An 18,530-nucleotide genomic window follows, 5' to 3' on the forward strand; every position below is an offset into this window, starting at 1 on the left:
GTGCTGTAATTTCTAAACAGTTCACATATGGATGAAAATACACTCAAATTAAACAGTCTGCACTTTAACGTTATAGTCATTGTATCACTTGAAATCCAAAGTGCTGGAGTACATAGCCAAAACAAAAACGTGTCACTGTCCCAATACTTTTATAGCTCACTGCATGTGGTCTCTACATGTGATAGGCAGGTACCTATCAGCATACCCCCATAAACCAATATGATATTTTACATCCCCATAAGCATTGTCAATGTTACATTTGGTCCCACCAATTACTTTTAAGGCACCTCCAAGAGTCAATGTGCAATTCAACTCACAAAACCTGATAAAATCCATAATGTAAAATGTTGAACTATTTGCAGTACAATCTCCTGCCAGCAGAGGGCATGTGTTGCAGTTTCAGTCTTGTACTCAGCATTTACATTACATTTTAGTCATTTAGCAGACGCTCTTATCCAGAGCGACTTACAGTAGTGAATGCATACATTTCATAAATTTTTTTTTCATTTTTTTTTCGTACTGTAAGCAGAGATGCAGGCTCTATTAATCCAAACGTACAAAGTACCAACCTTTCATCTTTATCTGATTGACTAACACCTTGTAAATCAAATCAAATTGTATCTGAAATTAGGAAATACAGATTAAGTGATTTTGTTGAGAATAAAATATTTATTTAAAATCTTGTCTGATACATTCATGTATGGACATATAAATTGTTTATACAGTATTCCATTTGAGACAGTTTTCTGGTTTGATGCAATAAATACAGTTTTAATTATTTTTTCTATAAAATGTCATCCTTCTATAAAATGTCATTCTTCACACAATTTCTCCACTGACATTTTGAATCTTCACATAGACTTTACAGTTGGCTTACATCTTTCATACAATAGTTATTGATGATCATAATGCTATTTATGGTTCTTCATATCAAACTTCTTAGAAACATGAAGGGACGTTTTATACAGTACAGCAGATAAACAGTGTTTACATTCTGAAGAAAAGGCACTTACGTTTGGAAGATGAAAAGCTTTGTTTGAAAATACAAGAAAAACAATGACAAATCAATAATCTGGAATAGAAATATGTAGGTAGTAAAATGTTAAAATGTAATTAAATATCACCTGCAACTTATTTACTGCATCATCATAAATGGCACGTCTTTAAATATCCAAAAATGCTTTTGGGAGGTAAAGCTATCAATAACTTCCTGTATAATGATCTCCCAAAATAAGAAGAGTGGGGGACATTTTAAAATCATGGAATACATGTTAGTCTCTAAAGATTAAATATATCTCATATATGTATAAATTCTTTAAATTCTTTAAATATAATGATTTACAGATACATAGACAAACATAGGAATGTTTTCACTGCTTAAACCCAACCACTAGCACCTCTGACATCACATGGGTTTTCCTTCAATCAAGATAGGCACACAACTCCAATCCTCCAGGACTGCTTGGTCTCACTTGATTTCAGTCATTAATGGATTCCTTACTCACCGAATCATCTACTGGGATAATGAAATTAAACCTACAACTTACAGATAACAACATCAAACTAGAACATTCCTTGAGGACTAGAGCTGTTGCCCTTCTAAGAGCTCTGGTGTTTGGGTTACTGGTCCTTCTGTATGGAGCTGTAGTACTCAGTCAGGACCTTCCAGGCCTTGGGGGCCATGAAGCCGTCTGGGGGGTTCTCCCCGCACCGCGCCAGCTTTCTCATCCTGGTGCCAGAGATGAACTCAAACTCAGCGTGTCTGGGAAAGGCAGAGGAAGGGAAGCGAGATAGATGGAGATGAGAGATAAAGAGAAAGACAGAAGGAAAATGATCAGCAGTGTCCGCTTTTGAAGATTCTTTGACAAACATTTCCCACCACAGGCCCTGTGTAAAATCATCTGTAAATATGCATTATAAAAGCCATAATCAATCTTTAACATTCCGCTCACCGGTCCTTGTCGTAGAAATCCATGGCCCTCTTGGTCTTGTTGTAGGCGGCCACTCTGAAGGGGATGATCTCTACAGAGGTGAGGCCAGGGGCCATGGTGAGGACCTTACCCCCATGGGTGGGCTCATAAATGTCCTGCTTGGTCTCGGGATGGGGCATGCCCGCTGGGTCACGACCCACAATGTAGAAGTTAGCTCCGGCGATCATCCGCGCTCTGCAGTGCCACTGGACCTGAGGGAAAAACAAATGTATGCTCACACATAAGCACACACATTATGGTCTTAAATATGTTAACCTTAGTGCTGGACTAACACAATAGGGTATTCACAGCCCTACAGTGACATCATCTGCCTAGCCAAATGGGGGTTTACTCACTGTAACTGACTAAATACTGCATCATATCCCCTGCTAAACACACAAAAACTATGAATGTGTTGATGGCTGTGTTGTTGACCCATACCTCAGTGGGTCCAGCGTACATCATGGGGGATGGGAAAATAGCCACTATGGTGCTGGTGGGGTCCAGTACCCCCTCCTCCAGTACTGCAGTGTGCTGTTTCATGCGCCAGTCCAGAGGCACGTCGTCGTCTTTGGTCCAGCCCCCCAGCGGGTGCAGCAAGAGGACGGGTCGCTTGTAGCCCCGCTCCAGGAGACGGCGCTTGGTGTCCTGCATCAACAGGGCGTGGCCATTGTGGACCGGATTCCGCAGTTGGAAGGCGAAGATGGCATCTGGTGGTCATAGAGAATAGGAGAGAGATAAGGAATTAACTTCAGTGAGGACCTTCTTACAAGTGGTTGGTAGGCGGTTGATAACAAGAGGACAAATCAAACATAATTTGTATTCAGTTCACCATTTGCATCCTGTGGTCTCATTGTGTAACTGTACAAGTGAACATAACGTCATGTTGGAGCCCATAAAACATTTAAAAATGTTTTGTATGTACTTTGCATGCCTTTTGGTATCCACATAACCTGTGGATAAATGAATTAACACTGGTCAAAAACAGTGAACACCCTTGTCAGTGCAGATATCATAGGGGGTGAAAATGTACGCAAAACAGTTGACTCATGACGAAACAGTCCTCAACGTCTCACACAGAGGAATATGTCTCCATCTAGTGCAAACAACAAATTCTACCATGCACATATAAACATTTTGTTTTTCCTTCAGAAGCACTTGACAAAGGACCAGATGCGCACAGTCAACTTTACCATGCTACTTTTTGCACCTGGTCCTTTGTCAAATGCTTCTAAAAAATATATGTTTCTCTAGCTAGACATAAACCTTAATTTATTTAGACTTAATACTTAACCCTTTACAATCGTGGGAATTGGCCTATATGGATAGGGCTAAATTGAATGTTTTTTTTACAGAAGAAATATGAAAAGCAAATGCATAACCACGGTAGCAATTGAAAGATAACAGTTTGGAGATTATGGGACATTACTAGACTAAAGGTGAGGACACAACTGTTCACCTGACACAAGACTGAATCCAAACATTACACTGTTCATTTTATGTGCATTTTACATTTACTGTACGTTTCGTGGCATTTGTTGATAATGAAAACTAAAAATACTCTGGATATATTCAGTAACATGATAATAATATTCCTGGAAAATGTGGGGTAGGTGCAACATAAGACAAAACAATTAAAAGGGTTTGAGTGAGAGGACTAACTAGTGTCTTCAAGTGGCCACACACCTCTCCAAAGTGTGCACAGTTCCTAATTAATTCCAATGCACTTTTATAACTCAAAGAACAGACTTTAACTATAAAGTTTTTTTTTTGAGCTCGCCTAGCTCTGCCATTGAGGGACTAGAGCAAGCACACTTGTAGTTGTTTTCTTTTGTTGTTTAAGCAATCGAAAAACAGTCCATTATAAATTGCAATCTGGGACAAGTGGGGATCATTTCAAAGCCTGTTCTATTGCCAGCATGACTAGCTAAGTTACAAAATACGATATTACAGTGTTAGGATTTCACAATGCAATTCAGGGAAACAGATCATCATTTTGGTGCACATAGAAAGGAGGAATTTTCTTCACAATAAACAACAACTCAGGGTGTGACACCATGTCATCTTGTTACTGTTCATCAAACACAGTGATCATAAACGTTGACACTGTATATGACATGAGTTTTATGATATGGAAATTTGAAGGGCATGGGTGTTTGGCTTGCTTGTATGACATCAAAGTGGTATTTATTATAATCCTCAACGTCTCATCTTTGAAAATACATAGAGTCCTCTTATTTACAGCTTTTTCCAAAAGTGTTCAAAAGTTGCCCAATTAGCGGGAAGGATAGGGGCAACTACTTGTCGCATGAAGTGCTCAAGTTCAGAACAGCTGTCAGTCAAAGCCCATACAGCGCGGTGAAGCGCAGAGCTTGAGCTCTGACGTCATGTACAGCATGTTACTGTACAGCCACTGGGTTCCAATTTAGACGTTTATCAGTGCCAAATCTGCCATTTTCAACCTGTATACGGGTACGAGTGTGAAGGCCAACTCAAATGTATATATGCCATGTACTGTATATTTGTACTGCCTTTAGAGGAACTCTTTTAACCTGCTTTCATTTCTTTAAACTTCTGCTTGAGCTCCCGTGGAGTAAAGCGGTACTGGTCCAGCCCATCGTTCCATCTGATTCGCTCCAGCACCTCCAGGTCGCCACCCACCAGCCAATCACCTCCCTCCATCACCATCTGTAAAAAGTGGTGGATGTTGGAGAGATATGAATGACATAATATCAAGATATTTCACGTGATGGATATGTTCAAGTGCAACTTCATTCAACTCCATTATAGCTTGGAATTGGATGCACAAGTGTGTGCACAGAGTGTTGCTTTAACACAACAAAGGACATCTATGTTTGCTAAACAACTATGAATGAATGTGTGTGGTTGGTGACAACCTTAATGTAGGGGTGCTGGGGGCAGGTGGTGCCCCACTGACGGGCACAGCGCTCCTCTTTGCGATGTTCGTAGAACTCTGGCTGTCTTAGAATGGCCACGAGTGTTCCCTGGAACTCCAGAGCTACCGCCGCACAGCCGTCCAGCCTCTGCTTGGTTTCCGTGGTAACAGGCAGGACGATGGGAATAGACTGGTTGATGGTTCCATCTGAACCAGGGAACGATAAATGTGCGTGATGATAGGGCCTGGAGTTTGTGCTAACCATGTGAACCTACCAAGGGAAACTTAGGGCCCTGGTTATTCGCTATAGTCACATGGTCAGGATAACAATTAGAAACAACCTTATATAATATCCATCCACTGTCACTCGCTCCATTATGAAGAGGGGAGAATAAGAATTAGCTGAGTAATGTTATGATGTATTATAAGGGTGTGTGTGTGTGGTTCTTACCGTCGAGGAGGTTGCCGAAATGCTGCACTTGGAGGAACTCCCTCTCCCTCATGAAGCCCTTCAGTGGGGTGGCCCAGCCTTCAGCCAGCACCTGCACCCACTGGAGGTCCAACTAAACAGGACAGACCGGGGGTAATATACATCAAACTGGTAGGGATTTAACTTACTGACTGTTAACAATGTCCCTTAACAGCTGATATGTTAGAGATATTGGATGCTATCAGGGGTGGCAGAGTCCACACGAAACCATGCTGAATGAAAAACAGCTCATGAGGAAACAGAGATAGTAAAGTAAGACTTTTCATCAAACCAATTTCATGTGATATACTGTACCTCCATGCTTCATGGTGGTATCATAAAGTTTTAGTTTCCAAGTGCACATATTATTACAGTTTTACTACAATACAGTAAGTAGCGTTGTACTAACAACTCCACTTATCGGGATACTAGGGTTTACCTATCACTATAATTCAACCATTGTCACGTCCTGACCAGTAAAAGGGGTTGTTTGTTATTGTAGTTTGGTCAGGGCGTGGCAGGGGGTGTTTGTTTAGTGTGTTTCAGGGTTTTTGGTTTATGTTCTATGTTTTCTATTTCTATGGGGTTTTTCTAGTTTTTCTATGTCTATGTTAGTTTTGTCAATGACCTCCAATCAGAGGCAGCTGTTTGTTGTTATCTCTGATTGGAGGCCATATTTAGTTGTGTGTGTTTTCACTTGTGTTTGTGGGTGGTTGTTTCCTGTTTAGTCTGAGCACCTTACGGGACTGTTTTCGTCGTTTGTTTTGTGTAAGTGTTTTGTTTTTCCTTCAATAAAAGAAGATGATAAATATACCCGCTGCATTTTGGTCTACCTACAACGACGCTTGTGACAACCATAAGTCATATCACATACAATGCAAATACTGTAGCTGCATATTTACTATGTTTGATTTGAATTGATTTTCAAACCTTGGCAATCAGCCCAATCGATTAGAACATATAATACAATCCAAAAGAGAGAGATTGTCACGTCCTGGCCAGTAAAAGGGGTTATTTGTTATTGTAGTTTGGTCAGGACGTGGCAGGGGGTGTTTGTTTTATTTGTTTCGGGGTTTTTTGGTTTATGTTCTATGTTAGTCTATTTCTATGTCTGTCTAGTTTTTCTATTTCTATGCTTAGTTTATTGGGTTGACCTTCAATTGGAGGCAGCTGTTCCTTGTTGCCTCTAATTGAAGGTCCTATTTAATAAGGGTGTTTTTTCATGGGTTTTTGTGGGTAGTTTTTCCGTGTTTAGCTGTGTGCCTTTCAGGACTGTTTTTCGTCGTTGTTTTGTTTAAGTGTTTGTTTTGGTTTTCTTCACAATAAAGAAGATGAGCATACACATTCCCGCTGTGCCTTGGTCCCATCTTTACGACGACCGTGACAGAGATCTAGAGGCAATTGTGAGCACAGCCTGCCATCCAGTCAAATATTTACCCATGGTAATTTGGGTCGTCATAAAAAATATATGGATTAGTAGTGGAGAGGTATGTTGTTACCTTGGTGATGCTGATTGTGGGAAGTGTGATAGCGTCGACCTGGACCAGCTTCAGCTTGTTCTCCGGAACAAAGAGTTCATTCACCTCCTCTGTGATTCCACTTGGAACAATACTCTGAACAATTACAGAGAGAGGACAATGTCATGTAAAGATAACATGACAGCTGGTTTGTATGCATTAGCAGTTATCACTTTAGTAGTTTTTTTCAAGCCCTTATGATAAGTTTTGTTTGGTTTTGTCTTTATATGTTTGTTATAAGCTAGGTTTGGTGTCAATTCCATTACATGCGCTTTACTTTTGTTCTAGTTTAGTGCTAGACAAGCGGTAAAAAAGGTGAGCTATCTGTCATGTTCACCTGCTCTCTAAGCAGGTCCACAACCTGCCGGATGCATTCGGTAACGGTGATCTCTCCTGTTTTCAGCACCAACTCCGGAGCCTCGGGCCGCTCGTACTCTGCATCGATCCCAGTGAAGCCTGAGAACACAGGTAGATCAGTTATTAGTACAACGTTGGGGCAGCAGGTAGCCTACTGGTTAGAGCGTTGGGCCAGTAACCGAAAGGTTGCTCGATCGAATTCCCGAGCTGACAAGGTAAAAATCTGTCGTTCTGCCCATGAACAAGGCAGTTATTAACTCACTGTTCCCCGGTAGGCCGTCATTGTAAATAAGAATTTGTTCTTAACTGACTTGCCTAGTTAAATAAAGGTTAAATAAAGGTTAAATAAAAAAATCACTTTCAAAAAGGATGTTTGATTGACTCTTTCAGATAGAAATGAAACACATAGAGGGAATAGTTATGTTCTTTCCCTTATAATAAGGAAGTTACATTTCGATGTATGGATACCAAAATGTAAACAAAGGACCAAAAGTGTGTACCTTTGATCTCTCCAGCACGGGCTTTCTTATAGAGGCCCTTCACATCCCGACTCTCACACACCTCTAGAGGAGCGTTGATGAACACCTCAAAGAAGGGTAACCCAGCACTCTCAAGGATCTTCCTCGCATCATCACGATCCTTTAGACAAAAGAGGAGAGGGAACAGGATTGTCAGAATGCTGTCTTGTCAATCGTAACACACAGAATACTTGATATACGGCATCCATTTACACCAGAACACTCTACACAAGTCAATACCACCAATACCAACAGAATTGGGTAGACAAACACTCCCAAGAATGACCCCTGACCTTGGTGTAAGGAGAGATGAAGCTGGTGATGCAGACGAGGCCAGCGTCTGCGAACAACTTGGCCACCTCAGCAATACGTCTGATGTTCTCCTCACGGTCGGTGGCTGTGAAGCCCAGGTTCTTGTTGAGGCCATGGCGGATGTTGTCCCCATCCAGTGAGTAGCAGGGGATGCCATGGGACACCAGATACTCCTCCAGGGCAAAGGCTATGGTGGTCTTCCCAGCACCAGACAAACCTGGCGGTGGACACATGGAGAATGTACAGGTGAGATTAGCCAATGCTCAACAGTATCTTTATCACTAAAGTCACTAGTAGCACTTTACTGTAATAGCAACATGTAATAGTGACAATCCATTGAGTATTGGCTATGGTGAGTAGTTTACCTGTGAGCCAGACGGTGCAACCCCTGAAGCCTCCTCTGGTGCCCACCACCTGACCTCTCTTGCTCCGGGTCACATGGTGGGCTTGAAACACTACATTGGTGGATCTGTTCAGATCCTGAAATTAAAGCAGAAGAAGACATGATAAGAAATGAGTGACTTGTGCTGATGAGTAATGCTCTAGCCTACGTTGTTTCTCTTTAATTTGCACTGAATAAAAAAACATCCATGTGAGCAAAGCTCATCAGCTTCTGATGTCGCTCTCAGGATTTAAAAATAAAGGGAAAACTTAAACAACACAATGTAACTCCAAGTCAATCACACTTCTGTGAAATCAAACTGTCCACTTAGGAAGCAACACTGATTGACAATACATTTCACATGCTGTTGTGCAAATGGAATAGACAACAGGTGGAAATTATAGGCAATTAGCAAGACACCCCCAATAAAGGAGTGGTTCTGCAGGTGGGGACCACAGACCACTTCTCAGTTCCTATGCTTCCTGGCTGATGTTTTGGTCACTTTTGAATGCTGGCGGTGCTTTCACTCTAGTGGTAGCATGAGACGGAGTCTACAACCCACACAAGTGGCTCAGGTAGTGCAGCTCATCCAGGATGGCACATCACTGCGAGCTGTGGCAAGAAGGTTTGCTGTGTCTGTCAGCGTAGTGTCCAGAGCATGGAGGCGCTACCAGGAGACAGGCCAGTACATCAGGAGATGTGGAGGATGCCGTAGGAGGGCAACAACCCAGCAGCAGGACCGCTACCTCCGCCTTTGTGCAAGGAGGAGCAGGAGAAGCACTGCCAGAGCCCTGCAAAATGACCTCCAGCAGGCCACAAATGTGCATGTGTCTGCTCAAACGGTCAGAAACAGACTCCATGAGGGTGGTATGAGGGCCCGACGTCCACAGGTGGGGGTTGTGCTTACAGCCCAACACTGTGCAGGACGTTTGGCTTTTGCCAGAGAACACCAAGATTGGCAAATTCGCCACTGGCGCCCTGTGCTCTTCACAGATGAAAGCAGGTTCACACTGAGCACATGTGACAGACGTGACAGAGTCTGGAGACGCCGTGGAGAACGTTCTGCTGCCTGCAACATCCTCCAGCATGACCGGTTTGGCGGTGGGTCAGTCATGGTGTGGAGTGGCATTTCTTTGGGGGGCATCATGTCTCGCTCCATCCACCAACGCCACGTTGCACCACAGACTGTCCAGGAGTTGGCGGATGCTTTAGTCCAGGTCTGGGAGGAGATCCCTCAGGAGACCATCCGCCACCTCATCAGGAGCATGCCCAGGTGTTGTAGGGAGGTCATACAGGCACGTGGAGGCCACACACACTACTGAGCCTCATTTTGACTTGTTTTAAGGACATTACATCAAAGTTGGATCAGCCTGTAGTGTGGTTTTCCACTTTAATTTTGAGTGTGACTCCAAATCCAGACCTCCATGGGTTCATAAATTGGATTTCCATTGATTATTTTTGTGTGATTTTGTTGTCAGCACATTCAACTATGTAAAGAAAAAAGTATTTAATAAGATTATTTCTTTCATTCAGATCTAGGATGTGTTGTTTAAGTGTTCCCTTTATTTTTTTGAGCAGTATATAATGACATCACCCTTTGGACACCTCCCCAGTCTCATGTCCCACAGGTTATGACATCAATGTGGTCTCTGGCTCAACAATGATGCACACCCACATTCTGCTCTGAAAAGCACATTTAGTACAACTTCAACTTTTCAGGGTATTTCCAGTCTTTCACAAACATTCTCATTTACATTTGACTAACTACAGTAGACTACATACAAATGCCATCTTGTCCATATGCATCTCACTTCTTTTCTCCCATTGGTCCACATATGGTATCTCATGCCAAACATACCATAATCAATTTCATTTAGTTCAGGTTTGATACGGACCATGCCTCCGGAACTACATCTAGTTTTTCCTGCAGGACTAGACATTCCAACGGCAGACTAGATTAATTATAACGTTTTTGTTATGGTTGCCTTGCAATAAATTACGTGGTTTTGCTTAAGGCCTAGTAAGTCTGTCTTTGCTTGAATGAATCAGAATTACCTTTACTCACCAAATGAATTTGCATGGACAGGAATTTTACTTGGTGAAAAGGTGCTGCCACAATAAACTGAACATGCAGACAGAAGATAAACAGGATATACAGACCAGATATGTAGAAAGCTTTGCCTTTCAAGTGGGTTATATCAACCCATCAGACTCTACTACATCCTTTCTAGGGGGAGTTTAAATACGCCAGAGGCATATTCAAATGTTCACATCATTCAGAGTGTTACAGAGCGGGATATATTTTGTAGAACAGACATGATTCTTCATTCAACCTGATAGAAAGTCAGGTCTGGTTTATAAAAAACACATTTCTATGTGAACCGTTGCGAATGTGACTTGGTGAATAGGCCCCTTCAGAGTGAGTCCGACTGAGACAGTCTCTGGCTGGGTAGACATGGCAGTGGTGACGGGATGCTGGCTGGCTCCAGGGAATGAAGGGAACAGGACCAGACAATGTGGCCAGTGTGCTGCCTGCAGCCCAGCGATGATGTGGCATCCTTTCCTCCCCTCTAGTGCCCCCCACCTTTCCTACCAGTGCCTACTCCTCATAAAACTTTCCCAGCCCTTCCACTACCCCACCCAGTGTAGGTTACGCACACAACCTCCTGTTATTAACCGTAGCAGGGCCCCCACACCCCCACCACAGACAGAGAGCCTTGTATAAACAGAGGGCACTCTCTCTGCACTCTCACCCACCATCTCCTACCAAATACCACACCACACCGGCCGGCCGACAGCCTCCACACACAGAGGTATGTTTCTGTCAGGGTTGTGGAGAGAACTCCAGGTACATACAGTACAGTCTTTCAGGTGGATAGAGGCGAGGGCAACATTTTTGCAGATTTTCCATGACTCTAGTACCTACATCACTAGTAACCTACACAGTGCCTTCAGAAAGTATTTATTCCCCTTGACTTATTCCAAGTTTTGTTGTTACAGGCTGAATTTCAAATGGATTAAATATATTAAATATCTACACACAATACCCCATAATGACTAAGTGAAAAAATGTTTTTAGAAATTGTATCAAATTTATTGAAAATTAAATACAGAAATATCGAATTTCAAATCAAATCAAATGTTATTAGTCACATACGCCAAATACAAAAGGTGTAGACCTTACAGTGAAATGCTTACTTACGAGCCCCAAACCAACAACGCAGTAAAACATTTTTTTTGATAAGAATAAGAAATAAAAGTAACAAGTAATTAAAGAGCAGCAGTAAAATAACAATAGCGAGACTATATACAGGGGGGGTACCGGTACAGAGTCAATGTGCGGGGGCACCGGTTAGTTGAGGTAATATGTACATGTAGGTAGAGTTATTAAAGTGACTATGCATAGACGATAACAACAGAAAGTAGCAGTGGTGTAAAAGGAGGGGGGGGGGCAATGCAAATAGTCTGGGTAGCCATTTGATTAGATGTTCAGGAGTCTTATGGCTTGGGGGTAGAAGCTGTTTAGAAGCCTCTTGGACCTAGACTTGGCGCTCCTGTACCGTGCCGTGCGGTAGCAGAGAGAACAGTCTATGACTAGGGTGGCTGGAGTCTTTGACAATTTTTAGGGCATTCCTCTGACACCGCCTGGTATAGAGGTCCTGGATGGCAGGAAGCTTGGCCCCAGTGATGTACTGGGCCGTTCGCACTATCCTCTGTAGTGCCTTGCGGTCGGAGGCCGAGCAGTTGCCATACCAGGCAGTGATGCAACCAGTCAGGATACTCTCTATGGTGCAGCTGTAGAACCTTTTGAGGATCTGAGGATGCCATGCCAAATCTTTTCAGTCTCCTGAGGGGGAATAGGTTTTGTCATGCCCTCTTCATGACTGTCTTGGTGTGCTTGGACCATGTTAGTTAGTTGGTGATGTGGACACCAAGGAACTTGAAGCTCTCAACCTACTCTACTGCAGCCCCGTCGATGAGAATGGGGGCGTGCTCGGTCCTCTTCTTCCTGTAGTCCACAATCATCTCCTTTGTCTTGATCACGTTGAAGGAGATGTTGTTTTCCTGGCACCACACGGCCAGTTCTTTGACCTCCTCCCTATAGGCTGTCTCGTCGTTGTCGGTGATCAGGTTGTCATCGGCAAACTTAATGATGGTGTCGGTGTTAATTTTTTATCCTGAAAAACTCCCCAGTCCTTAACGATTACAAGTATACCCCTAACATGATGCAGCCACCACTATGCTTGAAAATATGGAGACTGGAACTCAGTAATGTGTTGTATTGGATTTGACACCAACATAACACTTTGTATTCAAAACAAAAAGTGAATTGCTTTGCCACATCTTTTGCAGTATTACTTTAGTGCCTTGTTGCAGACAGGATGCATGTTTTGGAATATTTTTTATTCTGTACAGTCTTTTTTTTTCGCTCTGTGTTAGTATTGTGGAGTAACTACAATGTTGTAGATCCATCCCCAGTTTTCTCCTATCACAGCCATTAAACTATGTAACTGTTTTAAAGCCACCATTGGCCTCATGGTGAAATCCCTGAGCGGTTTCCTTCCTCTCCGGCAACTGAGTTAAGAAAGATGTCTGTATTTTTGACGTGACTGGGTGTATTCATACACCATTCAAAGTGTAATTAATAACTTCACCATGCTCAACTGCTTTTTTTTATACCTATCTACCAATAGGTGCTCTTCTTCGTGAGACATTGGAAAACATCCCTGGTCTTTGTGGTTGAATATGTGTTTGAAATTCACTGCTTGACTGAGAGACCTTACAGATAATTGTATGTGTGGGGTACAGACATGAGGTAGTCATTCAAAAATCATGCTCAACACTATTAACGCACACCGAGTGAGTCCATTTAACTTATCATATGACTTGTTAAGAACATTTTTACTTCTGAACTTATTTAGGCTTGCCATAATAAAGGGGTTGAATATTTAATGACTCAAGACATTTGAGCTTCACATTTTTTGTTAATTTGTAAACATTTCCAAAAATATGAATCCACTTTGACATTATGGAGTATTGTATATGTAGATAAGTGACAAAAAATATCAATTTAATCAATTTTACATTCAGGCTATAACACAAATTGTGGAAAAGTTCAAGGGGTGTGAAAACTTTCTGAAGCCACTGTAGTCGATTTTTCATTTACATGCAGAGAAATGCTACACAGTTGTCCATTTTTCAAAATTCCTTCTGCTTATGCTTCTGTCATGTCATTTTGGCGAACCTATCAATGGCAAACAAACTTCTTACAGTGTAATTATTACAATAATGTCAACTTGCGAAACACGCGCCATTTTTAAAGGTGATACATCTTAATTTGATGCATTTCCCCATCATCATCCACCTCTCATGCACAAACACACATATAGCGGGTGGAAAAAACAAACAGTACCGTTCAACAAACCCCGGCAGATACCCACGACCCCTTAGCCTTACTTTCAGCCCTGCCTCTCCACCCTCTTCTTCTGTCACTTCAGCAGCCCCAACCTCAATGATCCAATCACATCTCATGCTGTGCAATTCAATCTACTTTTATCACTCTGTTCTCTCCATCAATCTATCCATGATTCATTGTTTCTGTCCCTTTGCTGTAATTCTTACTCAACTTTCACTACTTCTTCTACCTTTCTTTGCCTATTTGCCTCTTCCTCCCTCCCTCTCTGTCACTATCACAAACACACTCAGCTCAATCTGTCTCTCTGTTTCTCTCTCTCTTTCATTCTCCGTAGTTTAATACATTCATCTTTTTCACTCTGCTTCCTTCTCATTTCCTTCCCCTCTTATTCCGTATGCGTTTCTAACTCTCCCTCTCTCATTCCCTCTGTGTTACCATTGCCCCTTCCAGCATACGATGGATGAGTGGTTCTTCTAAGGCCAACTACAAAAACATCCTAGTTTAAATTCCATTTTCTATATGGATACTGCGCAGTAAAACATGTGACATAGCTTCTGTTACCTATAGGAGGTGATAAACAAAATGTTCCCTACTGCCCTTATCATCATACCTAATCTGTAGAACAAAATAAACAGTTGTGCTAACTCTTGGAAACATTTACTATTCCCACACCCTAACTGCATAGTTATTCAGTCTCCATACAGAGTGGAGTGGAAATCTGACAAAGTAAGCCTACAGTACTAGGTGTATCAAAATATTGAGAAAACAATGACTTGAGTGACATTCTTTATCTTTTGTCTACAGGTTGGTTATGAAAAAACATGTAGGGTATTGGTCTATTTGTTGATACACATCAGTTCCTTACATGTGTTTGGTACAAATGTTTCCCCATACAGGTCAAGTTTAGACTGTGATTGTGTGAGCGGTACATGATAATATAAGATACCTGTGCAAAACCACATGCTAAGTATTGGAACCAGCCCCTTATCAACTTGCTGCTTTCCACACTCTTCCAACGTATACTGTGCTAACATATTGTCCACGTATAATACTGGGCTAACTCATTGTAAGTAAACCTGTTTAGAAACTATGCAGACTAAAGTGAGCTACATTTCACTGTTACAAAGCATTTGTGGCATTAGCTGGTTTACTGCCTACGCCGATTGTTTTCTGCCACACAAACCTTGTCAGTTCCTTAGCAGCGCAGAAGTAGCCTGTATCAGCTACACAACATTAAAAACAAACTTCCTACTTATAAAGGCTTCATAAATGCTTATAGCACCACTTAGATACTTCACAAATCAAATTAATCAAAGCCATTACATGAACAGTGGCATTGTCAAATGTGGCATAAACCTGTGCCACCCTTTATAAGGCTATGGTGTAACATTTGCTTATAAATGATTAGTGATTAGTAAATGATTTGTTTTTTGCACTATTGGTTAGCGCCTGTAAGAAAGCATTTCACTGTAAGGTCTACACCTGTTGTATTCGGCACACGTGACAAATAAACTTTGATTTGAAGCATATTGTAGCGATTTCGGGGAGTAGGGGCCCCAAAAAGGTCTCGAACCAACGGTCTGAACCTCTTCATGAGGTTGCTATTGTAGGTGTTGGGTTAAGGTCACTACATTACCCCCTTCCTTCGGGAGAGTGTGTCTCCATGCTTTTCTTTACCAAGCCCCGCACGTGTACACACCTCCCCCATGGCCTCATGGGCTCAATCCCAATTCTGACATCAACGTAGCGAATTCAGGGGGTAGCACCAACCGGTACTCAAACCCGTGTCCAGCGACAGTCAAGCTAACACCTTAAACGTTACACCAAGAGGTCCAAAACTCTTGATGATCGAGGTCGCTAGGTGTTGGTTTAAGGTTGCTACATTTAAGTAATAGTGCCAGAGAAGCCGGTGTTTGGATATATTGGCACGGGTGTTCAGGGCATTATCACTTTTATACAACAGGTTACCAACATATTCAAATAATGATTTACATATTTTTATTAAAAACGTTATTTTGATAAATGTATTCATACTATTTCATCCTTCCACAAGATATAGTCCCGACACAAATCTAGGGTTGCTACCCAAGCCGGCTGGTCATTCGTTCTATTGGTTCGGTTGCTAGAGACGTGACCCAGTTGTTCAGTCTTTTTGTTCTGTATCTATGGACGCGACTTAGTCGTTCGTTCTAAATGTTCCATTACCATACTGGCTGGCAACGTTCTTATCCCTTGCTTGCTTGCTAGCTAGCCAACTACAGCTAATTTACAGTCACCGTCAAACAGTGCAGCCAGAATAACAGTAAAGTAGCTACATTTGCGTTTAATTTGTTTTCTAGATACATTAATTTGGATACATCCATAACAATGAGCTAATGATGCGCGATTTCGACTGGCGTAGAAAATGTGCTCTCTCGTCAGGACACTTGTTCAGAGGAGCTAGCCAACAACACAGCTAACACATTCACTTCAAACCTAAGCTGGAAAGACAGCAAACTAACCGTACTTTGTTTAGTTTTACCTGTTAACTATTGATAGTACTTTGTATATATCCATACTAATGATGCTGATTCATGATTTTCAACTGGCTGAGAAAAGCTGCCTGCCTGTCTGTCTCATCCCAACTCCCGACAAGTTCATTACTATGGGACATCTGGAGATCAAATTTGAATACTGAAACAATGTTGCAAATGTTGGCGAGACAGACAGCAAGATTTATATAAATATCTGCTGTTGAAAACTAAATGTTAGTCTAAAAGAAATGTTAGATTTAGCTGGTGGTAACTTGTGGAATAGACACCGGCTGGAATGTGGTTTTAGCCAATCAGCATTCAGGATTAGACCCACCTGTTAAGCAATAAGGCACGAAGGGGTGTGGTATATATAAGGCACGAAGGGGTGTGGTATATGGCCAATATACCACGGCCAAGGGCTGATCTTACGCATGATGCATCACGGAGTGCCTGGACACAGCCCTTAGCCATGGTATATTGGCCATATACCACAAACCCCTGAGGTGCCTTATTGCTAATATAAACTGGTTACCAATGTAATTAGAGCAGTAAAAATAAATGTTTTGTCATACCTGTGGTATACAGTCTGATATACCACGGCTGTCAGCCAATCAGCATTTTCGAGCCCTGAATGCTGATTGGCTGACAGCCGTGGTAAATCAGACTGTATACCACGGGTATACCAAAACACTTATTTTTACTGCTCTAATTACGGGTCTTATTGCTTAAATAGACTAGGTATTATAAAGGATTTGTGAAGGCTTCAGTTATGGTTCATTCTAAGTGGGACATATAATTAATTAAATGACAAGTCGTAAATGACCATTAGGCTACTTCTCAACAACAACAAATATTATATACCATTTAACCTATATGCAGTGGTGTAAAGTACTTATGTACTTTAAAGTACTACTTAAGTAGTTTTCTTGGGTATCTGTATTTTACCATTTATATTTTTGACAACTTTTACTTTACTACATTCCCCCCAAGAATATATGTACTTTTTACTGACACCAATACATTTTTCCTGACACCCATATGTACTTGTTACATTTTGAATGCTTAGCAGGACAGAAAATTGTCCAATTCACACACTTATCAAGAGAACATCCATGGTCATCACTACTGCCTCTGATCTGGCAACTCACTAAACACAAAAGCTTTGTTTGTAAATTATGTCAGTGTGCCCCTGGTTATCCGTAAATAATAAATAAATAAAAATGGTGCCGCTTGGTTCGCTTAATATAAGGAATGTACTTTTGATACTTACATATATTTTAGCAATTACATTTGCTTTTGATACTTAAGTATATTTAAAACCAAATACTTCTACTCAAGTACTACTTTACTGGGTGACTTTCTCTTTTACTTCAGTCATTTTCTATTAAGGTATCTTTACTTTTACTCAAGTATGACAGTTGGGCACTTTTTCCACCAATGCCTATGTCAAATCAAATCAGTCCAATTTTCTACCAGAGTGAAAACGTGAAAGTAGCCTACTTCATCGTCAACAGTGACAGCGCTGATCGTATCAGACTTCTAACCATTGTTTGATGAAACAGATTTGGTGAACAAACATGTCTAGCACTTTATCCACATAATTGCTATTATGTAACTTAGCAGTTAAAGGTTTTAATTAGAATTAGGCTATAACGTTCGTTAGTTAGTTAACGAAATACACGTATAAAGGTCACCCAAAGCGCACTATACAGGAATTATTTTATACATCATTGAGGCTACACCATTTCTAGCCTAGGTAGCTCTAGCACTCTGGGCTGCGTGAGCTACAACATTTCTATACATGCTTATGCTATTAGACAACTTTCAAAATCTATTTTATATTCGAATATGATGTTTCAAATAAGTGTATGTATATCTTACCGTCTGCTGCTTTTTGACACCCAACATCGTACACTAGGCTAAGGTTAACCCCAATGGACTGTTGACCCGGAGTTTTGTTGACCCGGAGAGTATAAACTCCAATAACCGGTAGGAATGTGTCGCCTCGCTCGTGTTCCTTGACAACTTTGACGACAGTCATCTAAGAACAAGGGCTTTTGAAAGACCTCAAGACACGTAGCATTCCACTGGCCCAGCCTCCAATCCTCCTCCAGGGTTCAGAAATATGAATATTCCTGAATGCGAACCAATGTATCGAGATCACGACAGTGCGGGGCTGA

The 18,530-nt window shown here is 41.6% G+C and overlaps 1 protein-coding gene across 1 annotated transcript; it reads right to left on the bottom strand.

The window, feature by feature from the left end:
• Window positions 1-649: 649 nt before the first annotated feature.
• LOC115193757 (bifunctional 3'-phosphoadenosine 5'-phosphosulfate synthase 2) lies at window positions 650-18,521 on the bottom strand. The gene is made up of 12 exons (XM_029752715.1): window positions 18,232-18,521; window positions 8,405-8,519; window positions 8,021-8,256; window positions 7,710-7,848; window positions 7,190-7,308; window positions 6,835-6,948; window positions 5,318-5,429; window positions 4,868-5,073; window positions 4,523-4,658; window positions 2,412-2,680; window positions 1,953-2,182; window positions 650-1,762 (listed from the first exon to the last, which is right to left on the bottom strand). The coding sequence occupies exons 1-12, from the start codon at window positions 18,256-18,258 to the stop codon at window positions 1,621-1,623; spliced, it is 1,845 nt and encodes a 614-aa protein (XP_029608575.1). The 5' UTR covers window positions 18,259-18,521; the 3' UTR covers window positions 650-1,620.
• Between the last annotated feature and the right edge of the window lie 9 nt (window positions 18,522-18,530).

This window comes from Salmo trutta, chromosome 5 (genome assembly GCF_901001165.1).
Source record: "Salmo trutta chromosome 5, fSalTru1.1, whole genome shotgun sequence".
Lineage (NCBI taxonomy): Eukaryota > Metazoa > Chordata > Actinopteri > Salmoniformes > Salmonidae > Salmo > Salmo trutta.

Excerpts from the sequence above, each read along its gene's own strand:
- LOC115193757 (XM_029752715.1), bottom strand. The coding sequence starts at position 18,258 with ATGTTGGGTGTCAAAAAGCAGCAGACG. Across the intron at positions 4,659-4,867 it reads CCCAGCACCCCTACATTAAG|ATGGTGATGGAGGGAGGTGA; the intron begins GTTGTCACCAAC and ends CACTTTTTACAG. Across the intron at positions 2,681-4,522 it reads GTTTAAAGAAATGAAAGCAG|ATGCCATCTTCGCCTTCCAA; the intron begins GTTAAAAGAGTT and ends TATGACCACCAG.